Genomic DNA, 26,734 nt, shown 5'->3' with positions numbered 1-26,734 from the left:
TGTAGTCCAGCAGGACTGAGTTTACTGTTCCAGACATACTTGCATCACCCAGAGCCCTGCACTGCAGAGGCTGACACAGTCAGAAAGACTGACAATCTTAAGGTAAAACCTCTTTATTTTGCACACGGTGACTTGGGGACAGGCTGCATTTATCTCTGTTTGGATAGATAAAGGTCGGGGCTCTCTCAGGAGGGCTTTCTGGAAGGTGGACCTCTCTTCTACGAGTCACCGTATCAGACTCGTGAGAAAACAAAGTTGACATCTTGAAAATTTCCAAGCAATCCACACATCCTGGGAGGGTCTCAGAAAGGATGTTCCCAGTTTCCTGCAGGGCCGGGAGTATCTGGGCAGAGAGCAGAGGGCCCGCAGGGCCACAGGAAGCCACCGGCCCGAGGACAGGATAAGGAGAAGAAAGGCGGGCAAAGGAAAGGGCTGAGCCAACACAACAACACCTTCCCAAAACAGGGAGGGGGAATAACACGCATACGTGAGCTGGGAATCATCAAACTGGGATCATCATCTGGCAATATACATGGCAGGTATAGGCAGCATTTAGGAGCGTATAGGAACAGGTATGTGCTTCCACGTTGGAGGCATTAACTAACCATGAGAAGCAGGAGCGAGCCACACATGAGAAGCAGCAGTGAATGATTTGCTTTGCCAAAACAACACAAATGTTGTTCTTGGCAAATACAAGCCAGCACACAATCTATTAACATTCACCATCCCCTTCCTCTCCAGTCACATTAGAGTTAGTCACATCGTGAACTTATTTCCTAAAGCAAAAGTAACAACATTTAAGGACCTTACTGATTGGCACCTGAAATATTTTTGAGACTTGGGTGGGGTAAACACAAAGGATTATTTTTTTTATTTTGGTATGTACTCCTTATCCAAAAAGAAGTTCTTTCATGTGCAACATTTGACAAACAAATTTAGTTACAGCATTAATATTTAAAAGGAAATATTCTCAGCTCAATGCTGAAAGCATCTGAAGATTCAGCTTCATAATTCATTAAAAAAAAACTTAAAAAGCCATGAATATATTTTTCACTGCAAACAGCTGCTCTTAAGGCTACAGAACTAAAACTTAGTAGGATGCAAAAACATGGCATATCATTACCTCAGTTTTCAACAGTAAAGATCTAATTAATAGTACAATTCAAAAAAGAAAACATTTATTTTATTTATCAATTGAGAGATGAGATGGTAATCTTTCTAAATCATTCCTTTCTACTTAGGCATAATGAACAGAAGTCCACTCTACTGAACATAAAGATGCTATTATATATAGAACACAAGAATCAGAGGAACAACGGTACTGAGCTTTGCCTAAGACCTATTAAATTTGAAGTAAAAAAACATCATGGAGATGACTTCGTTCTGGTTTACTATTTTTGAACGAACACTGGGGAGATAATTTAAAGGCAAACAATTGAGAGAGAATGACTGATCCAATCTCTCAGTTTAGAAACATATTTCTGCTTATTTAATCCTTGATCCTAGAGAATTCAAATTACAACCACTTCATTTTGTTGTGTGATTTTTTGGCAGTACTCTTACCTAACTTAACATTGGTACATTACATTCCTTTACAACTGAAATTGAGGTAAGACATTAATGATTTACTACAATATTAGAAATCATTAAATCAAACAATACTTGCTACCATAAAGTTAAACTCAATAATTTAAGAATTTTATCAGTTTCCATACCTGAATTTATCAATTATATTTTTTTAATAAAGGTTTCTTTAAATATGTGTATTAACACAAAAACATGAGGTTACATTCCACAAAATACATTCATATTTCTTAATGTTGATATGAATATAGGTTGCTTTAATAATTACTCCTTTCTCAGTACATCTGTGCCAAGACATCTTTAAATGAAGTATTGACTTTACGGTAACTGAAGAAACCAGATAATATTTTCAAGATCATCAAGAATGATAAGGTACCCTCAATAACTTATTTTAAAATTACATTGAAAGGAATATTTTAAAAGTAGATGCTCCCCATGTAAATACTTCACAAAACCATTAACTCTCTTCAAACAACAACCATCCCATTGATTCCAATATTGCAAAGAAAACTTGTTATGGGAGTCGTACACTGGGTTGGTGTCCACATAAAGTATTTCTCTGAAGGTTCCGTAGCCTATTTCTTAATTTTCCATAAATTCACTGGTCCTTTTCGCAGTTATAAAACTTTTTCTGAAACTGCAAAAAATTTGCTCCCAACTTATCTAGCGAGTAATTGTATGACTATAACTAAATGCCACCTACAACTGTGTCTCTAGAGGTACTTATTTTTATGTTAAACTGTAAAATCTTTGGAATGAAGGGTATGAAAATCTATAGAAGACTTGATGAACAAAGCTGATTTTCATCTTCTTCACCCTCACAGTATAAACCTAAATCCTGTCTCAAAGAGATTCTCTCTCAGAAGAAATTCTGACAGACATATTTGACTGGCATATGCTATGCCTAAAGTGCTCAGTTACTTTGACATCTTTCACAAAAATAAACCTTTGCATTATTGCAACTACTATCTAAATCGAACTAGGACCTTTTTATAGCCTATTCTGTCCCGCAGAAAAGCCTACAAGCTTATTCACCTGAAGTAGACTACATCCTACAACTTTGCTCACAACTGAACCTGGATGTACTTGTATAGATTATGCTTTTCCCATTGTTTAAATGGCTACATTTGCATATTTTTAAAAGCATCCCAGACAAACATTATTCCTCTCCTAGTAAGCAGTACTTCACATAGAACTGGTATTGTTAAAATTTTACAACAATAGAACAACATTTTAATTAGATTTTATAATTTTTTTTTTCAGAATAACAAAATGCTATAGTTTCTTATCAGAAGGACAAACCCTCCTCTTTGACATTGCAAGAACTGTAAATACCAAATGAAGGATGCAGACCTTTTATTTCTGATTTTTTTCTAACTTTTATTTAGAGGAAGCACACACACCCCAAAGTATTCTCAGGACCCTCTGGATCAGTTTTGCAGTAAATCTCTCCAAACTCAAGCTGTTCCAAATGAAGAACATAGATCTTTATGACAAGAAGCCCTCTTGAAGCATAACAACTTAAGAAGTCTCACCAGTTCAACCTCTCCATCTTTACCAGGACAGCCAGAAGAGAAAGCACTACCAAGATGCTGGCGCCAGGTCTTTACAGGGTGTGGGAAACTGGAATATGCCCCTCAAGTCAGGCCAGCACAGGCTGCTCACTGCATATTTCTTTCTCTTTACCACTGAATATGTTCTGGATTTCGAAACCAACACCTCTAAGAACTGTAAATTAGAGCATCAACAAGAAGAAAAATCCCTCACATTACAAGGTTCTAAATCTACAGTTTTGAAATTCTGATCCAGCTTTTAATCCTAATGCCCAGCTCATGTGCACTTTTTATCAGGGGATCCCTAAACAACACAGCTGGTTTTTTTACACATTTTTCAAACATCATATCTAGTACATGGCAGATAAGAGCCTGAAATTATTACAAGTAAACAACAACAACAAAAAAATTTAAAAGATATTGAGTGCTGCTTCAGACAAAAACTGATAATTCGCAACAGCACGGGCGTTCAGCTATTAACATCAAAACTATTGGCAATTGCACCTCCCATCAGCATCCACTCCGGTCTTACCTGGTAGATATCAGAAAGGCTGCTGCTTCCTGAATCACTAGTGATGCTACATCCTGAGTGACTAGATGAAACGTGGGTCACCTGTGGGTGGAGACTGTCAGTAAGGTGCAGCTTTGTGAAATCTGCAGGAAGCTATAGGTGGAGCAGAAAAAGCATCATTACAATTTGAGGTAGATACACAGCAAAATGAATTAAAATAATTTATGTCACACTTTACTCTCTGCCAGCACCAAGTGTATTAAGAAAACCATTGGGGCTTGAGAATGCAGCACAGAAGTTTCAGTTTTGAAGATTTTTTCAATTCATGCAGAGGTCAGCAAAATACCACCAAATTGCTGCAAATATATTTTTAAAAAACATATATCTGAGGGAAAATACCAGTGAAGCAATAACCCTTATGCCAAAACTCTTCAGTATCTTGCTATGGGGTTTGGATAGAATTAAAGCACACATGAATATTGTGCTAATTTCAATATCAATGGTTTCCTGTAGAATGGAATTAACAGCGAGTAAAGTCACATACTCAAAAAACCCAAGTACTGCTCTGAATTTAACGAACTCTTTTGTTTCTGAAGTTGACGAAGTACATTATAGAAAAGTAAAATTCAAGGCATCAAACTATCTGGTATACTTTAAGTCAAATAAATGATGGCAAATAGGAAATGTGGGAAGACTGACACAACTGCCAGGAGGTACAATCCTGAAATGAGTTTGCTCATGCACATTGCTGCAGAATGAATTGAGACAGCATAATTGATCTTTTAACAATCATCCACCATCAAGATTTGTGACATATATTTTTACTATTGCTTTATGCACACAGCTCCCATGAAAATCTGTAAGAACTGTAAACATTGCCAGACTGCAGAAAATGAACTTTGATAAAGGAAAATATTTGCTGTCTGAAGAAATATTTAAACGTTATTTCAGGGGCAAATTACTTCTCTCCCCCAAGAAGCTTGCATTCCGCCACTAGTTAATAAAAATATGTTAATGTATCAATTTTAGGTACTCTACAGAGGTGTGTTTGTACCAAGAATGTCATACACAGCGTGTCCCTTCATGTCAGTTATGACTGCTACCTTGGCACTATTGCCATTCTCTCTGGGCAAGAGATAATAGGTTAATCAGTATAAAAGGTTAGGAAAAAAGCCATCTGCAAGTCACAGAAGAGTGTGATTGAGAAAGTGATTAGCTCTATACAGCTAAAGGTACTGAATTGTTTTACTGCTCTTTGCCTGGTTTAAGTCTGTTTATGGAACATGCCTTGAAAGAACGTCGGCTTTAGGATTTGTGGTGAAAAGCACAGACAACTGGGAAACTTAGTCTTCTTTAGACTGACTGGCATTTACTATTCTAACACAACTGAAAAGGCTTCTTCCTTATCACAGCATGACTGCACCAGTGATAGCAAAAATGGCCACATTTTAAGGAATTCTTTCTTATATTTTCCCTGAAAGAGGGGCTGAAAACAGGAACCAGTCATTAATAATCCTAAAAAGCTTCAATAAGCCCCGAGGCTAGAGCTGATCTTCATATACCAATCAACAAAGAAGGGCAATTAACAAAAGCAACACTCTAATACATACAGCCATGGACGCTGCCTCCAGAAAAATCTAATTATGCTCACCACTGCTGATGAGATGCCAGAAGGAGAAAATACAGTATGAAGGAATGCGTTAGTTATAATATCTGTTGTCTCTGATATTTCTCTTTTCAACCTGAGTTTGACTTAGCATGAAACTGAACAGTATTTACTGATATTCAGGCCATTATGTCCATTTTTTATCATTATTTGAGCCATTCTACAAATAAATGTACATTCCATAGGTAGAATGTATGTAAATGAACCATCACAGCTTTTGCAATGTGTTCATGAACACTTCTAAAAGTACAATCTCTTAGAATTAAAGTTGTCCAGGTTTATTCCCAAGTAGAAACCTTATATATTATTTTGAGATACATGCACAAATCATCTAAGATTCACACATTTAATGATAACTCACAAAGACATATTTTGAGAGGCTTACATTCCATAAAGTAATAACTATTTCAGTCACAAATAAATATTAACTCCATAGGGAGGTGCATGTCAACAGTCTTAAGCCCAGCCAAATACAACCAATTTTTCATCGTGCCCTGCAAATATTTCCATGTCATTACCAATTGCATTTATTTTTTATCAATGCAATAACAATTCTTAAGAATCATACATCAAAGCAAATTCAGTCAGTATGTTAAAAAATGAAATCAAGCTATGTTTGATATAATGACCGCACTTAGTGTTTTAAATGAACAGCAATAACTTATGTCTTGTTACTACACAGGCGATAGGAAGAGGCAGGGGATTCCACAACAACTGATGAAACACATTGCAAATACAAGCAAACCTTCTGAATTTTTTTGGCTGTAGACAATCAGCTGAATGTTTGGTGATTACTGGTTTCAGAATAACTCCTCAAGTCAAAGCCATGCTGCATGAGCTGGGCTTGCCAAATGGTGACAGCACAAGATCAGAAGCAGGCATTTTACTTAGGGCAAACTAACTACTCACTTTGATCCTAATCAAATACGACTATTCACAAGCAGAAAGCACATGCTCACATCTTTGCAGAATACTACATCTCTGTGCTACATGCCCGAAAGCAGCATCCACTCTGACTGCCCTACCCCCAAATAAGTTAAGGCAAGAAGTTGTGCAAAGAAAAAAATAATTTCAAAAATTAAATAAGCTGAAACAACATTTAAATTGTGAGCTCAATGAAAAGCATGTGTGAGAAATGCATGCATTTCTATCTTAGTCACATACTGCTATTTAAAATATGTAATTTACACAGTTGTACACAATGCACTGTTGTATTGATGTTTCACTGATGACAAGGATAAACCAGATGTGCTTCAAGCCTTCTATGTAAGAGGTTACACCTGTCACTCCTGGAGCACAATGTCTGGTAAATGGTTTTCAGGAAGCAGAGTAAGAATAAAATGCAACGTCCAACAGCCTTAGCAGTGCCAGCAACCCACACAAAGTTGCCTACCCCAAACCAGGATATTTACACTTAATTTCTCACTTGCAGTGGAACATGATTAGAAAAACAACATAATGAAACCACGCTACTATATCCAGTGAAAAAAAATGTCTAGGAACCATCAATCGGCTTTTGGGAAACATGACAGTTAACGTCACTACAACTGGTATATGTGCTGTGCAATTTATTATGAATTTTTTAAGCACCCTGTGCTTATATTCAGCTATCAGTCCATTCAACAGTTTAGTACTGACTTTATTATTTAGTATAACAGAAAAAATAAAAGTTTTTTTGTAACATTTTAAAGTGGGTACAGGCACACGTTTTATCCTCCAGACAATGCAGCAACATGAGGAAGTCTAAGGACACACCCTTTGCCTCAGTAACATCTCCTGTCACACACCAAAGACACCACAGATCAGAACTGAAGAGTCATTTTTATCTTGTTTTCCATTTTCATTAAATTATGGCTAGTTTTAAGGAGTCATTCAAAGTAATAAAGATCAAAAGTAACTCCTATATTTTACATAACAAGCACTTATTTTTCTGCAACAACACTAACCTACAACCTTGCTGAAGCCAGCAACTACAATATTTCTTAACTTTATTACTGAGCACTTGGAGTCACAGCATCATAAGGAACTATCAGACAGAGTAAAAACACAGCAGGGTCATTTCGAAAAATTAATGCATAATTTGTTCTTAAGTAAATATAGTTTCAAAATACATTATATGTACACTATACTAAATAATTAATAGCCATTAAAAGGGTCAGGTAACTGTCCTGATAACCTATTTTCAGGACAAACTTCATAAATGAGAAACATTTAGACTGCATACGCATAGATCTAATGAAGTATAACAGGGGAAGAAAAGTTTTTAATACAAAACATGAACTGATAAAATAGTTAACACCAAAGCCCTAATCTTAATTTGACAGAGGTCAAAAACATATTTTATAAATACACATGTAGCTCTTAATCAGTGAGCACGTACGCGTACATACACACATTTAAACAGTTTACACACATGGACAGAAAGCAGAGGAAAACCAGTACATCTGGGAACTCCAAGCTTTTAGTCCCTGAGAACCCTAAAACAGATGAAAACTTAAACAATTATGTGAAACTACCATAAGGACAAAGACGTATCTCCATTTTGAACTGCACAATACTTTAAACCCTATCACATCTTCCTATCTTAAAAGCTGCATTTTATTACTTCCACCCTCAAAGTGAGTCACTGCTTTATGCATGCAAAGCTAACAATTACTTTCCTCTGAATATGTTCCTCCTATTTTAAGAACATGATGATTTTCTCCTACCCTACAGACTGCCTTCTGTATAACAAAAGGCAACTTCTATTGCAAATTCTACTCAAGAAATCACTAGGCTTATCCTACTAGTACAGTATTAAAAAAAAAAAATCTATATTTTCAGAATATTTACTGGACAAGAAATTAAAATCTTTGGATACATCATAAAAAGGTATGAAAACAGTAAAACATGAGTGAAATGACACCAAAAACTTTCTTCATTTAAATGGTATTCCTGTACAGTTTTTTGTTGTGAGGAGATCTTTGGTTTGGATTTTGGTTTGCCTTCTTTTTTTAAACACAGTTATATGTGGAAACAAGTATAAAGACAACAGTGAGAAAGACAGACAAAAGAATATAATTTTAAAATACAAGAGGAATTCTGGTTGGAGAGCTCCAACATACCACTCATTTCAGAGCAAACCTATCAGTAAGCATTTTATAAACCAGGTCTTCTACTGAAGGCCAGTCAGCACTTTATGAAAGATTTCTAAAGCCTGCAAAGTGACTGAAGTGCATCTGCAGAAAGATGGAATTAAAGAGTGCAAAGGCGTGACACTGTTACGCAATTCCTGATGCCACTGAGACAGGCCAAGCAAGCACAGTAGATGTAAGACAACACAAAACATAACCTTTATAGCCTCTGTTTCCACTTTCTGAAATTAAAGAAATGCAAGCAAACACTGATTCATCAGCCTCTAAACACATGCATCTGAGGACTTGTTCTGTAGTACCTCTGTACGGGTAAAATAACATAATAAAAGCCACCCTAACACAAAAATATTGTTTATTTCTTTTTTAGATGATGCACTTAGTCCCACAAATCTAAATAATTACAACAAAGTTAGTTTGGTATTCTGTATCTTTTCATAAAGGAAGAGCAACAGCAGCCAAATAAAATAAATACTATGCCTTAGTCTTTCCCTTTTTTTTCCCCACCAAGATAGAAATTTTAAAATTGTTATTGCACTACAGGAGTATAGACCATCAACTCAGTATTCTTCAGTATCCTATCTATTCACTAATATTTTCTTTCACTATTTGATGCAAACATTCATTTTTATATTAAATGTTTGTAAGTCTGCTGTATGAATTTTAAGGATATACCCAGATTTATTATACTTAATGACTGAAGGAACAAATACTTCTAATAATGGTGGGTATTCAGCAACTTGCTATTTCAATATAACTCTTTCACTAACCAAGACAGACATCAAGTAAAACATTTTTATGGTTCAGTGATTTAAAACACAGCAGTCGATGTGAGTAATCACAGAATAATAAAGAAATTTCTATCGATTCTGTCTATAGACATGATGCAGGCTGACATGTCCAGTAGAGAGTTAAATTTAAAGTAAAAGTTTAAACTATATACAGATCAAATTAGGATGCAATTCCCATGGAAGCAGCATTTCCTTGTACTTAGGGGTGGGACAGAAAACACTAAGTTGTTTCTATGTATTTTATCTGAAAACTTCAGCAAGAGTTAAAGAAAAACCTTCTAACTTGAATTATGTTTTCTGTGTATCATTTGCTTTATACAATAGTACCTCATCTATTTTGAATCTCCACATTTTCCTCAAATAGACATCTTTATGTGAAACTGTAGCTCAAACTCCATGAAGACTCACTCTTATAAATATTCTTCATCTTGACTACAACACAAGACACATGTTCTGAAAATATCACATTTGAGGACTACTGCTGTTAAGCAAGTCTTTTTCTAACCAAAGATCACAGCAGAACACCTCTAACAAAAGGACATACCATAGAACTCTCGGTAGCATCCCGCTGTCCCAACCAAGCACTCGCATTTAGAGCCCTAACAGAGCCTGCACAGCCCGTGCCCACACACAGACTAACAGCTTCCCAAAAACACTGAATAAAATTGGGAAGGGAATTCATATTGTGGAAATCTACATAATGAAAAGTGACAACCAGGGACAGGCACTCAATGACGACTGCAGTTTAGGCTGAAGGAAAGATCGTTCTGAGGCATTTCAGTTGACTTCTGAAATATCTCTAGGGTAGGAGCGCAGATAATTGAGCTCAACCACTGAACTTCAGTAAAAGCTCCCCATTATTTAATAGCAACAGACGTGGAGGACAAAAAATTAATAAAGCCCGGCTTTGCAGAGATCTCTCTCTTGGGAATAACTGATTTTCATACTAACATAATGCATGTTCCACTTGATGTTTTTCCCACAGTTAAATATTTATAAATACTTTCTCTTCTGGCTGTTTGAGTGTTTAATACGCTGAGAACTACTGCTCGACTGGAAACTAAATAGCCTACTTTCAGGATTTTTGGGGACCTATAAGGTTAAATTTTGAACTCTTTGGCCTGTTACAAGTAACCGTGGGAGAGGAAGGAACAGAGAACTTGGTCACAAGCTTTGCTGCCACAGGAAATCAGACAAAAGATTTATGCCTAAGGATGTAAAAGCAAAAAAAGTTCAGGAACACTTTATGTGGGCACATACGCTTACAGGAAATGTTAATTCAAACATTTTCAAGCAAGATGGTTTAGATCCTGGAGAACATTTTAAGTGAGGTGGTGCTCAGGTATACCTTGTATAAAGACTCATTTTGGGTTTCTTACACAGCAGTCTAACAAGCAGACTTGGGGGATGCTGAAGAGCATTTACAGCAGCAGGGGTAAAACCGAGGGCACCTGTAGCCAGATTTTATGCTTAGCTTTAAAGTACCATTCAGGACTGAAAACCACACTACAGACAAGAAAAGAGTCTAGCCTACAGATGAAAACATCTATCCTGGGCACATTTAAAATGGTTAAAGCAAAGACCTATGACGTGTACGATTTCAAGTGTTGAAGCCTCCATCTGTAAGGTGTTCTTACACCACGTGTTGCTTTTTTGTTTTATATCCAGTCATGGAATATTTTACTTCATGATTGCAGCACTCTAGCCAATGTGACTTAACTTGGTTAAGCTTTTCAAAACACTCATGAGGGCACATCTCAGTTGTGAACTGCAGCTGTTGATTCTGAACTACTGCAGTTTAATACTAAACTACAGCACTGAATTCTACTGCACCGAACTAATTTACAATAGTAAAAGAAATCAAAGTGAATTGATTCTAGAATAAAGAAAAAATAAATTAAGGACTACATAAGTAATTTTTATTTTTTAAAGATGGAATATGAATAATGATAGATATAGGAAAGATCTTAGATTTCTCATATTTCCAAGTGGGGGAAAAAACAAACACACTGGTAAAACCTGCTGGTAACACACCACAAAGAGACACTCTTGGTACAAGGGATGAGCAGGATGCTCTTCTGTGAGAGCAGGATGACTCCTACCTGGAGTAAGAGAAATAAAATGCAGGATGAGAAGATGTGAGTTCATGCACTTGGAGACAAAAGCTAAGAATCTAGGAACTCATCTTTCAGAAATTACTGTGAAGAGTTTCAGGACATTTGTTTATCAGAACGTGACTGAACTGTTAAGGTGATGCAGCAGAAGGAGAATCTAATGCAACCACAGCATGCATTGTCCAGAAATACAGAAGTTCTGGGCTCTTCTCCACAGCCCCAGCAGAGACCTCATTTGGAAATGTAGCACACATTCCCAGCTTTATGTTTTCAGTAGAGATGGACTTAAAGCCATAAACACGTACACAGAGAAAAACCATCAGCATTACCAGAAGAAAAACTAGTATTTGAGAAAGCGCAAGAGGACCACAGCTTATTCAGCCCAAGCTGAGAGAGGGTATGATCACCATCTAGAAATAGGAAGGAGGAAAAAGGAATATTTCCAGTAAAAGGCAATGCAGGTGCAAAGCCTAATAAGCAGGAAGCTGAAAGAAGGCTGCTACCTAATGAACCACAAAGATCCTTAAAACCAGGCTCAACGGGAGCTGTGGTAGAGAAGGCTTTCAAACTGAAGCTAGGCAAAGTTATGAATGCGCTGTGCAACAGTGTGTTACAGCAGTGACCCAGAAAATCCCTTCCAGATCCATGTCACTCCTCCTAGCAGAAAAACCTGAAGTCATTCTGGTTTTTTATGTACTTATCATTCAAAAGCAGACTAATCAAAGGAGGGAAAAAAGACAAAAATCAACATAATTAACATAATAACATTTTTAGATTTTTCTTACTGGTAGCTTCTTAGGAAGGAATTAAGCATTCTGTACATTTCCAAGGAAAATATTTTTAACATATAGATACATAAGGAGTTGCTTATAGAGATTTCCATTTGTACACTGAGTATCACCTCCATAAAATACCAAACTAACAGAAAGAAATTTGATGGAAATTTAAATAGAGGCACGACAATTTACAAGAAATTAAATGGATTTTTTTTTTTATGTTTGATGGCTGCAGACATGTCAATGCCACCCTTGGGAGTTTTAACTAAAGGATTATGTTTGCTTTGTAGTATTAAGGAATAGTTCATGAGAAAAGTGAGCTGTTTGGGGTTTTTTTCCCCCTAATGCAATGACTTTTCAGTAACTTAAGCAAGAGAGGAATATACGTATTTTCTTCTGATAATGACTGGCTCCAAATGAGAAATCAAACACTACTTGTTTTCCATGTGCTTGCTCTACGATAGACGTTTCCTTTATTTTCATTGTCTGACAATGAAAAATGCATACTTTTGCTTCATCTCAAGCAAAAGAAAACCTGAAGAAATTAATAAATAATTTTGCTTTAAATATGGGGATATTTTTAAAATAAAGTGATTTTTGAAAGAAAGGTTATAGATGATGCTTCTGAGACTGATGTACAGAGAGCAAAAAGGTTTCATAATTGCATTATAAAGTCATATACATAATGGCTCACTGTCTTTCTGGATAACAAAAATAGCACAGCAAGAAGACAACTCAAAATATTTTTAAATGACAGGCATTTCCCTTTATACACGACTAATGTTGCAAAATCTTAAAATAGTATTATTTTACCTTATCTATGATTTTTTAATGTTATACTAACATGACTGCTAGTTAAACAGCTTTATTACTTATTTTGAGTTTTGAAAGTGGAACTGTACTCATGCCATGAAGGTTGCTATAACATCCCCAGCTTTGCTTGCTACATTATTTTATCTACATTTTCCCTCATATGGTACCCAAAGAAAAGCAATGAAGCTTTTTCACACTGACACAACCTCTTAAATCTGTACATGGTATCATGCATTCCTAAGACCATCAGAGTTTCTTTTGTTGCATAGAACAAGATTCTGACTTCTTTGAACTACTATGAATATTTGCTAGTTTGGTCAAAAGACCTGCTCGTGTGTACTCACTGTGATCGCAGGAAGGGAAAAGGTAAAGGAACACTTTTCTTTTTATCAGAGAGTCTTCAAGTTAGTGCAAAGCTGTTCCCTAAATTCTGGAGCAACAACTCTGCAGCAACAACTGTGCAGAACCACTTAAAATTATTTACACAAATCAACACAGAACCATCTTCTACATTAACAATATTTCCATTGACTTTTGAAACAACCTGCAGAGCTTTTCTTTGCAGTCTGTCAGTTATTCAAAGTGTAAAGTTCAATTAGCCCCTTTTTTAGAAAAAAATCACGCAACTTTTCCAAATGTCCACAATAACATATTCACAGGGTAAAGGTTTCGCAACTTCCTTCAATGATGGAGCAAAACAAAGCGGCTCTACATGGTGCCTGCCAAACCCAAGGCTGCTTTAGAGCAAGGAGATATCGTCAATTCAATTGAAGCACCACATTATTCTGCTTAACATGCTGACATTCAGATGTGACTTCCAGAAATTTATCTGTTTGTGTCTGTGCAGGTGTGCACACAGAGTTTAAATCATCCCTTATATCCCTGCCTTAGGTCAACAGCATACTAAAACCACAACTCTTGTAGCCACTTATATATTCCACTGATACCATGAAATATTTTAATGATGCCTATTTAGGAAGAGATTTTAAATCAGAGATTGCCAAGCTGCATAAAAAAATCAGCAGCACAGAAACCAGCTGGCAATACTAGGACCAGTAACTGCAGCCCATTCTAGAAATAAAATTAGTGAAATTCATCTTTTTTTCTCCAGAAAAGAAGATAAGCTACAGAGACCCAGGATGTGTGCATGCATATCACCTATTGCATTAGGTCACCTTGCAATAACCAGAAAATCTGAGAATCAAATCTTAACCACTGATTCCTGACAGCACTAGAAAGGTCTTTGCGATAACACCCCACGGTGCAAGAGATTAAGGAGGTTACTTTCTTTCATAAAAGTGGTAGACATTTTAGTCATTTACTACATTAAATATGTTATCTCTGCTTGCTTAACTGAATAAAACCCCATCTGGAACATTGAGCCTCCACTTAAAAAAAAAAAAAAAAGAAAGAAAAAAAGAAAAAGAAAAAAAATCATATTACTCTAACTCAGGAATTCCTAAATTTAGATCTCCCTGGGTACCATAATCACAGAAAGAACAGTAATGTATAATACTAATGGAAGTAGCAGGTGTAGGAGTGACATTTAACTGTCTAAGCAAACTCTTCCTTCAACAGGAAAGAGGTAGATAACCAGATTTTCTGTATACTCCTGCTGACATGCACACCACTGTGAAACTACGCTTTTGTATCCATTTACACAGGAATAGCAGCTGTATTCAGGGACCTTGGAAACTCTCTGTTAAACAGAAATATCTGAAATCCTTTGCTATGAAGTGCAAGAAATTGCTCATCTTCTCACAAAACAAACAAAAAAAAAATATGAGCAGGTAAAACAACCTAGTGTTTCGGAAATGAGCAAGACTAACAGGACAGAAAACTCCTGGAGTCATGCAACAGAAAATGGTTGCAGAAGTCAAATACCAACAGGCAAGGAGAGGTACACCATGCATGCAGCCTTCTGCAGGTATTAACAGAAATTGACACTGTTCTCATTTTAGTTTGCTTTTTAATCTGCCCCTACAACAGGTTACTTTTAAAAGAACTAAGATGAGTCTTCTCTGTTGCCTTAAAAAATTCAGTGGACCACCATTTCCAGACATGGAGTTAATTATTTACGTAGGACACTTTACAATGGCTCTGAAAAGCATAAACTCACGCATTGTCTTTTTCCTCATGGTTCCTTAAAAGGACAACAGGGAAAAAAAATCCTTCTACATTATTTATAGATATTTCAAACAAAAGCCCCCTATAGTCAGCTTCTTATTCTAAGGACAAAAAAACTACTTAAAAAACCACTGGTGCTGTGGGTCAAAACTGAAAAGGTAAGCGCACCAGGGAGACACATCCAAGTCTGACACCTGGCTCCTTCCTGAGCAATCTAGAAGAGTAAAGACCTACTGCCTGCCAAGTATTTGGAAGATTTTTTTTTTTTTTTCTTCCTAGCTTCTTATCAGGAATACATTAAGATTTAGAGGTCAAGCAGCAGTGAGTGAAGCAGCAGAGTGCACAATGAAAAAGTTGTGAAGTACCTTTAGCTGCTTATGTATAAGAAAAAAACAAATCAAGAGTGCAAAAAATGTAGTTGGGTTAAAATAAGACAAGGGCTGATGGTTCAGCAAACCTAGGATATAGCTAGCTAAGAAATAATTCCCACAATTCAGTTTAGATTTCCCAAAATCTAGAATGATTATTTTTTTCAACTACAACTAAATAGGTCCAGGTTTCAGGTACAATGTCCTTCTTCACTTTTTCAAGCCATCAATCCCACTACCAAAACTAAATTTATGGTCCACTTCTGCAGCCATGTTCTCTTTTTCAGGCATTACCATGCCCTTTAAAATCATGCCACATTAGACCTTCCTGACACTCCTGTAACAACTCCTGCAGGCTGGCAGGCGGGCAGGAGCAGATAAGCATTTAGGAAACAATGCTGTGGTTGGAGTACTAAGAGCACAACCCAGCTCCCATTCTCTTGGCTCCACAGGAATAACAGCAGCACAGAACAGTAAAAGCCTATTTTTAACTATAAAGCAAGCCAACATGACTAAATACACAAAGGGAGCAGATCTACAAAATAGCACAATGTCATTTTTATGAAATCATTGCTCAGAACAGCAAAAAAAAGCTTTAATCCATTTTTTATACTTGCAAAGTCACAGTTTGGAGTCAAGCTATAACCTAATAAATCCTACCCAGCTGGAGTGTCCAAATGACCCAGCCTGTAAGCAAGCAAGCTGTCAGGCTGCAGTCAGATAAAATGAGGCAATATTTATAGACCGAGTGAAAGAAATCACAGGTTGAGGAATTTGTCCACTGGGTTATTGTCTGGGTTTACAATGTGGTTCCTGTCTGTCCCTATACCTCTGAAGATCAGGTAACTGCAGTTACCAAGAGGACACATTACTGCTACCTACCGTCAGCATTTGGTCACCAGCCAACCCTGGGACAGTCGAAGTAGGTTAACTACAGGTAGAAAGTTAGAAGTGCTCCATGGAGCTACATTTTATGATTGCCATTGCATTTTTCAGCTCATTAACAGCTACCAAGTGCAGCTAGAAAGCAATACTTTGCACTTCTTTGCATCCTAACTCACAAGCCTGCTTTTCCTCTCTTTTGAAAGGAATTGGCTATTGATTCAAATTAAGAAGCCGGAGCTGCACAGGAAATCTGATGTTAAACCAGTTTTCATATTCCCAGATGCAAATGCCATGGAGGTACGCATACATGAGTGTAGAGAGTCACAACCATCTTCTCATCCAAGGCAAAATCTTCACATTTTGTCAAAGAGTTGAGAACTTTCTGTTGTCATTTACAGTGACTGACTAAACTGGAACTCAGAAGGTACGTAAAGAAAAAAGCAGAAAGCCACACTGAATTAAAGTAGGGGCACTCACACCCCCATCCAATTTGAAACACACCAAATTATTTGATACCTTTTAGGTCACTCCAGACAGGAATGGCAGGAGACATCAACTTGACTGCCAATAACACAGGACTCGGAAAAGGCCAGAAAATTAGCCAGTCCAAGCTGTGAGATTTAGCAGGCTGCTCCCCATTTCAGAAAATCTTCTTTCAAATTTCATGGAAAGGGAACTAAACGTGCTGGGATTTTGCGCTCCAATATTTGCAATGGAGATCACAAAAAACCTGATGCCGTTATTTTTAGCTTTTTGACCAGCTTAAGGTCTAGGCTAAGTAGAGAACACCAGGTTAGCTAAATACCATGAAGTCGGTTCATGGCAGCAAGCTTCACATTCGCAGTGAGAGCAATGCAAAAAGACAGATGAAGCCTTTGACCAGAGGCTGGACCCACTTTCTTGTATATTCCTATCCTGCACTGCTCTAATAACCAACACCAGCATCACAAGTGAAAATTGCAAAATTTATAAAATTTCATCCTATCTTCCAGTTATTTCCCCAGATGCAATTGGTTGCGTCCTTCATCTTTTCCAAGAAAAAAAAAATGAGTCCATAGCTCATCTCCACCCCTATGTCTCAGGTGTATTAGGGATAAGTAGCATCACTATTTGGGTCAGGTGCGATGTTAATGTAAGACTATTTACATTCAACATCACGCACATAAAAGCATTGCAATCTGTTGTCCTTCTTCTGCCCTTCTAGTATCCCCACACAAACACAGGTTTAGGAAGGAATGACAAACACTCCTATAAATTCCAGCTCCTGGGCACAGGATCAGCTTTCACAAGCAACCCACTGAGAAGCGCTTGGAGACCCCTTCTGTAAAGTTTATTCTTCCTGTGGTGCTCAGCTGAATCATCACCATGTCAAAACAAACAGCAAAAAAGACTACGGACAAGCTGACAAAACTGGAAGAACAACCAACCAACCATCCAGTACCGGGATACCATATGAGTGCCAGTTGCATTTCAGCAACAGATTTACGGATTAAGCACACACAGGCTAGAATCCTAAAAAGCCTGCAGACCTGCAGGGGTCAGTCAGTGCTTCTCTTGCACTACAGCTACCAGACTCTTAAATACAATATTGAAAATGAAGTGTGGCAGGTACAAGGTTCTTTGGTCAAGGGTACATCTTGAGACATTAATATCTAATTTTTTCAAATCCTTAACATTACCTAGGCTCATCGCGTGGCGTCTTCAAAGTCAGTAGTATTTGTCATCCACTTCAAATCCTTAACATTACCTAGGCTCATCACGTGGCGTCTTCAAAGTCAGTAGAATTTGTCATCCATTGGCAATAAAGAACACTGGAAACACTGATTCAGTATTACCCTTACCTGCATGGACTCCTGAAATGCCCTATTATCAAGATTTTCTTCTTGTATTTCCATTAATTTTTAAGTTTAGAGAGTGCTAACAAGAATGCATCAATAACAGTAAGTGAAAAGAAATAACAGTCCAGTTACATACTTGCTGTTGCAACTAGGATATCAAAAATTAAAATCAGACTTCAATAAAATAACCCTAAGATTTTGAAAATCTTGTATTTATTTCAGTCAGACAAAAATCACACCACTGTATATTCATGAAAGAGTTAGTAAAATTAGTTCAGCTTTTCAAACATCAAGGATGTTGTTAAGAACTAATTTGTAGCAATTTAAAGCCTAGAACACACCAAGGAATAAAAAACATCTCAGATAGTTGAAGAAAAAACAAACTTTAAATACACTTTAAAACCCCCCCTATTCTTAAGAATTTCCAGCATCAACATAATTAAATATCCCAGAGAGTTGATGCTCTGAACACAGTCTAAATGTTTATCCAATTCTCGTTTACTAATCAGAAATTATGGTTCCTAATGCTCATATTGTTAAATCAGGTGCAGTTATCTTTTGACACCTCATTGATGCTGCAGACAACCTGTAAAGCTGTCAAGTATAGAAGTATTTTGCAGATGAGCTTCAGGTCACCTTAGCAGCAGATAGAGAACATGAGACACCCCCCCTCGCTTTTTCATACTGGAGTCGTACCAGCAGCAGCAATCACAACTGCAAAAACAAGCAACACAACTGGCAGAAGTTTCTAATCCTCTTCTAAGCTACGTATTTCTTTGCATATCACTGTCAGATTCCCTGCCTTACATAAATAAAAATGAAATTTCCAAAAACCTCATTTACTTCAACTTGCTGGAATATTTCTACAGGTCCACTTGCTAAACTGTTATGTTTATACACTTGGAAATTGTTTAGGTACAAGCATAAGTACCACTATTTAAAACTCCTGAGCCTGTATTCTGCAAGGGAATGCAAATATTTTGTAGGTGGAAGAATCAACTTGACGTACTGAGGCACAGGATTTCCTTAACTGACCATGCTTCTAGTTACAATGGACTTCATGCTACTCTACATGCACAATTGCTAATTTCCTGATATTTTTAACCTGCACTACTTAGCACAACACAGTCCATTATCTGCTGATTTTCCAAGATTCTATTATTCCTGTGTCTTTATTAAGTTGCAAAATCAGGAGCAAATTAACAGCACCTTAAGGGATTTAGGATTTTTTGTTTCTTTTGACGTTTGACTTTTTGTTTGATTGGGATTTGGTGTTTCGGTTTGGTTTTGGTGTGTGGTTTTTTATTTTGTTCGTTTGTTTTTCCTCCAGTTGTTGGGTCTCAACAGCTCTCAATTTCAGATGGATTTTCAGCATGCCTGAAAATCAGGCAGGAGTGCCCACAACTAGCAATGATAAATCTGTTGGTCTCAAAACAGCATTTTGGAAGAAGCTGACTTTCCTTTTCAGGTTCACATCTGTATTGTGACTATAAATGACACATTTCAGTGCGCACCATTATAAATATCACTTTGCCAGCACGCCAACACCACCACTAGAATTGGCCACTTTGGAACATAAATCAGAACCAGTAATATCGTTTATGTTATTTCCCAATTCTCATAGTGAGGCTTGAACTTTTTTTTTTTTACTTCATAAACTATCTAAACAAATGCCCTACTGTGAGATCTTGTACGCCAATTACCCATGTCGACCTGAAAAAGTTTCAGCTACTTCTTAAGAATGTAGAGAACACGAGTTTGTGCACAAACACGCACAATATACACATAGATGGTGGCTTTTTTGGTGTGGTTTTCTTTTTTTTTTTTTCCAATCCTCAGGCCTTGAAACAGTAACAGAAAGATGGCAGGACATCTCTTTTGTGCCAAGGATGCTTTCATTGCCATCTCTACAGGTCACTAATATATTCACTGTCATTCCTATGGAATGATCCAAATTTTGCCATTTATAAGCTTTTGAGAAAACCTGCAGCTAAATGTTGTCCTGGAGAACAGGAATGTAGCCAGACTCTACCACAGATCTCTGGTAGGATGCCAGGCAAGTCACTTAAAATCAACCTTTCAGATGATTATTAGGCCGTGCGTGCCTGAACCGGGCCAATACACGAAAATTCAAATAACAAAATCCATAGTTTCAACACTTACTTAGGCCTAGCTATGCTGAGAAATAAGCATCTTAAGTTCTCAAAATTCTGTCCTTTTTGTCAAAGATTTGCTTCAGTAGAGCTACCTGAAAAAAATGAAGATAACTCCCCCCCCCAACACTACTTTAATGAATCGCTTGAACACTGTAGTTACAAACATCTTTAAAAGCCACAGAAGAAAAAAATTATTGCTTTCATCTTCTGAGTAGGACTTGAATGGTACACCATAAACCTGGCATCTTGAGCAATGAAGCTAGCCCAAAATATCAAACAGATGCTCATTAAAACAAGCACTATTCATCTTGAGATGAATCCTGTGGAAGGTATATGGTCATGTAATTAAAGACTGTATCATAATGCATCTATGAAGAGGTAAAACTCTATTCGTAATCACATGAAAAATCCACAACTCCTTTATTGGTCTTCAGAGAGGATATTTTGTTAAAAATATATAAATTAAAAGGAAACAAATAATCAGAAGAGACCAAACTAGAAATCTGGTTTCAAAGTGATAGAGCTGCCTAACAACAGAAAAGAAATTTGTATCAAGTCCCAGTGCAATGTAATTCATTAAGAGGAACAAAATTACATCCATCAGCAGCTACAGTAGCTAATAGGTTACTACTGGTCAGAGTTCTTTTTCATACATCTATTTTTTTCCCCCCAGATACATATATATACACACACATACAAAAAAAAAAATCCATGTATGATGTCACCTCTGATTGTTCAGCTTGCCAAGCATAGCCACCTGATCACACCATCACACCTCTCCTTTCCATGTCTTATTAGTGCTGTGTGATGCTCAAAGGACAAATAACCAGGTGGCATTTATTGTTTGAGTTATAAAATAATACTGATGGTCTCTTCCAGTAACAAAAGATTATGCTTATCCTGTGTAATTCTAGATCTCTTAGGAAAGCACACCAACCAGCACCCTTACTACACACATCAAACTAAAATAACTAGATTTGAACAACTACCATGCAAGACTTTTCCTCCAAACGCCACTCATTTCCTTCTTATTCCTGGGACTGAGGGGACCCTTGGCACAGGGCCACAAATCTTTGTGAACTGAAGAATGGTAAGAACAAGCCAAAGATCTGTCTTATTGCTTTCAATATTTTTCAGTAATTCAAGACAGGTCAAGCACATCAAAAGACTGCAGTACCTATGTGATCACTAAAAGAGCGTCACTGGGCTGGCAGTGAAATATATCTTTTATTAGCAGACTTCATTTCAATAATACCCAAAGTGAAAACGTAACCTATACCTTCTTCCAGGTTGTGCGTAAGTTACTCCAATGTACTCTGCAATTCAGGATTTAATCATTAGACAGTCATGAAAGAACTATGTATCTTAAGTCACATTTTTAAAAGCCATTATACCTGTCAATTTTTTCATTTTTTCTTAAGACAACCTTGAGTAAAGTTCCTCCAAACAACACATCAAAGGGAAAAGGAGAAATGAGATAAAAAGATAGCATTTTGTTAGGCTCGAGCCTACCACGGGAACCTTCACACACCAGACTTTCAAGTGATTTTTTTTCACATAATAAAACAAGTTTAAGATGCAATGTGTGAAGATTTTCAAAAGATCATTGTTTCAAAATCCACAAAAATTTTTTTTTGAAACATCCCTCATCCTCCTAACATTTAAGATTAGGAAAATTGTAATGAAAGCACTGCAAAGCTAGTTGAGAGGACGCTTAAAACCAGCAAGGACACAGCCAAATAGAATGAACCTACTGAAATCCACTTAAGTACATTAAATACAAGAACTAAGCGGAACTACTTTTGCAACAATCCAGCTTTGATTTCTCTGCCATCTTTCACCCAGAGCATACTTTTACTCCCTGTTCAGCAGATGACAACAGCTGTGTTGGCATCAAGGAACATCACCCACAGATCAACACCATGTTCAGATCAGTGTCTACAGCACTGCTTCAGACTCTTCCAATTTATGAAATATGAAGCACGTAGGACCAGTACACTTGATTGATGCTGATGATTTTTCTTATATTAAACAATTTAGGAAAAACAACACAATTTTTCACTTCTCTCTCCATTTTCACCATGATGAACATAATGGTCACTTTGCATACCATTTTCACAGAACAGTAGATTTAAACCATATCCCTCATTCCCTAACTAAACTAGTGTGAAATTAAGATTTAACAACATGAACTAAAACTAATTCACAGAATTTTGTGAAACCTCGCACAGGAGATTTTTGCATTCAATTCCACATTGTCCCAGCAAATCAAGCTGTGAGAATGTAGGCGAGGATGTCACAGAAGTAATTAAGACTTCCTCCTTGAAATAAGATCAAGTCAGATATCAATAACAGATTTAGGATTCTGGGAACATACTAACAGGAAAATAACTCATAACCAAAAATTATTAATTCAAAAAGTTTTGCTTTGAGGCAAAGCAAGACAAAGTGTGTATACCTTGAAACTCCAAGCTTGCCTTCCCTCTCTACCAAGAATTCACATCTTTCAGTCCCATTTTCCAAGCAAAATAACACCTACCTGGAGAAAAAGCATGGAAAGTTTCATTGCCAAAGTGGTGTTTTTTGCTGAGCTAAGATGCGCCCTTAACACTTTCATTTTAAACTTCTGCATAAATTCTAAATTATATCTTTTGTTCATACAAAATCTGTAATTGTATGCCAGCCCTATGTCGAAGTACAATTTGTTTCTCTTACACATATGTGCACATTTCTTAAGGTAAACTAATTTTCTTGTAAAGCAATACTTTAACATTTTCCCATTTATTATTCCTACATTTTGGTCAAGAGTGAAATTTATCTCTATGATTTAATTAACTCAAAGTAACACAACTAAAATATGACAGAGCTTGTAATATAGAGTCTCTAAAATGCCAGGTTAATTTTTTCCTTTATCTATGAGCAGTTATTTTATAACAGTTAGACTTGCTGTGTTACCAGAATCAATCTAGAACTTTTCATCAACATTCTTTGGAGAGCAGAAAGCACAGGAAAAACCAATACATAAGGGGCTTTCTCATTTTATTCCTATTTGCAAATTCAAGGTATCCTACTCTATTTCAGCTTCTTCAGTACTTGAATTTCAGGAGGAAAGTAAGTGTTTTTTTTTTTAGATTAAGTTCTAAATATTTCATGAACACCAAATGATTTGGTAACATGAACTCCTTTATACTTGAAATGTAATTAAGAAAAAGGGAAAGGAACAAAACAGTCTACAACAAGAAACTGTGATATGTCTCCTAAATGCATAAGAAAAATCCACTGGACACATTCTAAAATGTTTCTAGATGAGTTTCCATATTTCTACACAATCAAAACTTGAATTCTTGAAGAAAATAAAGTGTTCTTCATTTAAAAAGTTCCTGCTATCACATCTTCCCAATATCTATCATCCTTAGCTTTATATGCCAAACATACGGCACACATTCCCATGCACATTCTAACACATACACAGTAAGTATGCACAGAACATATATATATAAATATCTTTTTAAGAAACAAATTGTAAGATTTAAAGTTACATTGAACCATATAAAATCTAGTATGAAGATTTAAACATGTTAATTGAGGGATAAGTATCTATACTTTCAGAATCTTTTTTCATGTCAAAACTAAATTTCTAATTCCTGACACCGGAGGCCTCATTAAATAATGTTTGCTCTTCTGCTTATGAATGCATTTTTCCCAAACAATAAACACAGGCAGCCTATGGGATTAAAGCACGACAAAGGTGTAGCTGACTCATGGGATCAATTAGAAAGCATCAGTAGTTACACTGTTCGTTCATTCCATGTTTTACTAACAGTTTCTGCGTTTTCAGCACAAGTGTATCACAGATGTTCAACGCCATGCTACAAGGCAACAGCACACTAGTACCTTACACCAGACAGAATAAATCTATTCTTCTCACCACCTACAATTATATCACTTGTTATACAGCATGAATATTTCTTTAAAGTTTTAACAGATGCATAATGTTTTTAACTGAATGCTTACAGCTTCTGGCCCAATGAAAGTATGTCAGCATTTTTTCAGTAAATTTTTAACATTTAAAAAGAACCTACAGAGTTGCCTTTTCTAAGCTAAAAACAATCTTATACAGCCACCGAGTCTAACGCCACCTCAGGTACAGCTTTCCCTCGAAACCTCCTATTAAATTCACAAGCAGGAAAGCCCGTGAGCAGGACGACAAGCAGTTTCAGTCTCCATGCAGTTTGCCCGTGACAGGTTATTGATAGAACAAACAGAATTTGCAATACTTACAGAGTGTTTCTCCTGCTGGCCCATAACTCCATGGTTAGCCGGGATTGCAAGTGGTTTCATAATGAAGAAACATAAGCTGAACTGAATTTACACATCATGTACCAATTTCTTATGGATGGCAAGTCACCCTCTACAGCATTAAATTAAAAGGAGGAGGAGGGGTGGAAAGCAAGCTGAAGCTAAAAGTGTCACTACGGGTAAGCTCAAAACCCCCCTTGCACTTGTAGTGCAGAGCAGCAATCCAAACGACAGCCTTAGTCTCCATTTTTGTAACACGGAAAGTCTAAGCATGTCAGGACGTACAGAGCCTGACGAAACCCTACATATCCAGCATTCATCCAAGGGAACAAAACCATTCCCCGAGCCTGGGGAATGGGAAGGAAAAGAAAAAGGAGGAAAAAAGCTAAAATGGCTGACTGCACAGAGACTCCCTCAAAAAGGCTTAATACAGTATGATATTAGTCAGGGTGCAGGAACCAGCCTCCAGCATTCAGCCAAGCATTGTTAATACTCCTGTTTCGTTTGCAATCACACACACTCACACACGCAGCCTCACCCCCTCCACCACCACCCCTCCACTCCCCCAAAATCAGGGCAGAGCACGCGGATAGGGACCTCCTCCTCTGGCTGCTAATGATGCTGCTGCCAGAGTAGTGACCAGTGATCTCTGTTCCACTCAGCTAACCAAGTTTGCACAATTAATCTTAGCAGCATGTCATTGATGGACATTTAATTTTATGATGCCTGTTCCACGCAATCAAGACAAGCACGTCTACCATCCAAAGAGTCAGCAACAAAAATACAACACAGTTACACACACACACACAAAAACCCAGAGAATCATGAGTCTGAATGCAATACGCCAATATAATCACGTTATTGTGCTTACTTTGGAAGACCATGGCTGCAGGCAGTTGGCATAGCAACGCACAAGGAAAGCCATTTCCTGGGTAGAAAGAATGCTTCCTTTTCTAAATAAAAAATTCCTCTTAGGATACAAACGGCATTGCTGCTTCCTGCAGAAAGCAAAGACACTGTAGTCTGTCTCTTAACCTGCACACAGGCACACACTCAGTGCAGTTCGAGTGATGTAAGTGCATTTCTCTCCCTCTCTCTCTCCTCTCCCTCCCTCTCCCTTTATCAACCGAAATATTCAAGTCAAATGGAAGACACATTCCTTGAGGCTCACCCCCTCAGATACTTAACCATTTCACTCATTAAGGTAGAGATGGACAATGCAGATAAAACAGCAAGCTCTTGCCTGTATCTGGTATCAGCCTCTGGAGATCAAGGCAGCCCCAGAGGGGAGGGATCCGTTCCCTGCTGGCTCCTGAGAATACCAGTGAAGTCAGGGTGGGACTGAGGACCCCCGTTTACCTTGCCAAATCTTGAACTGAACATGACTTTTCATGAAGATGAGGATAAAGCAGAAGGTTTGACATCACCTTCCTTTTTCCTCCACCCAAAAGAGTGCTGCTGCAGAGCTGTAAACATCGTTATCAACTACATATAAACAGGGCACTTGATACGCTCTCTCAGATTTTCAGCAGCTTCGCCACTATGCAGGCCACAGATATCCAGGGGCTGTGGCAGGTAAATGTCCAGAACCCTTTAATCCCTCATTTAAAGTCTTTCTGAATATAGCTCCTGCTTCTCCTCACACACTGAATACACAAATTCCAACAAAAACAAAAGGGGATGCACAATCTGGAAGAGATTGACATACACATTGCTTCTACAATTCTCCTTTCTGACTATAATTATACCTTAAACTCAGAAATTTCCCCAGTCACTCCCATTTACACGATACCACTTCTCGTGTTATACCAGCAACGTCATACTGCAGAGGAGCTGAAACACACCAGGGAACACGCTCAAGCAATAAACTAATTCTCAGCCTTATACCACACACGTCTTAAGGGCCACAAATTCGTGCCACTTGACACAGGGAAGACCAAGCCAGGGCAGACAGGAACACTGGGCTCCAACCTCAGTACGGTTCTCTATAACACATTTACAACACATTCTTTAAAATCAGAGACCATCTGTGCTTAAAGTAACTTCAAAGTCGTTTTTTTTTTAAACAAGAACAATAGAAAAAATACTTAGCAGTTGTTACACAGGCATAAAAATGCACGGA

General features: G+C 37.3%; 1 protein-coding gene across 1 annotated transcript in view; it reads right to left on the bottom strand.

Moving 5' to 3' along the window:
• The window catches only part of LOC104468020 (rap guanine nucleotide exchange factor 2), a 41,281-nt gene extending 16,314 nt beyond the window's left edge, over nt 1-24,967 (bottom strand). Inside the window, exons 1-2 of the mRNA XM_010082009.1 lie at nt 24,595-24,967; nt 3,670-3,801 (exon numbers count right to left, since the gene is read on the bottom strand). Of these exons, the coding sequence (XP_010080311.1) occupies nt 3,670-3,801; nt 24,595-24,654 (192 nt within the window). The 5' untranslated portion in view covers nt 24,655-24,967. The remainder of the gene's footprint in view (nt 1-3,669; nt 3,802-24,594) is intronic.
• Nucleotides 24,968-26,734: the final 1,767 nt, after the last annotated feature.

Source organism: Pterocles gutturalis, unplaced genomic scaffold (genome assembly GCF_000699245.1).
Source record: "Pterocles gutturalis isolate BGI_N339 unplaced genomic scaffold, ASM69924v1 scaffold9884, whole genome shotgun sequence".
Taxonomy (NCBI): domain Eukaryota; kingdom Metazoa; phylum Chordata; class Aves; order Pterocliformes; family Pteroclidae; genus Pterocles; species Pterocles gutturalis.
This window is presented reverse-complemented; position numbering and strand designations above follow the sequence as displayed.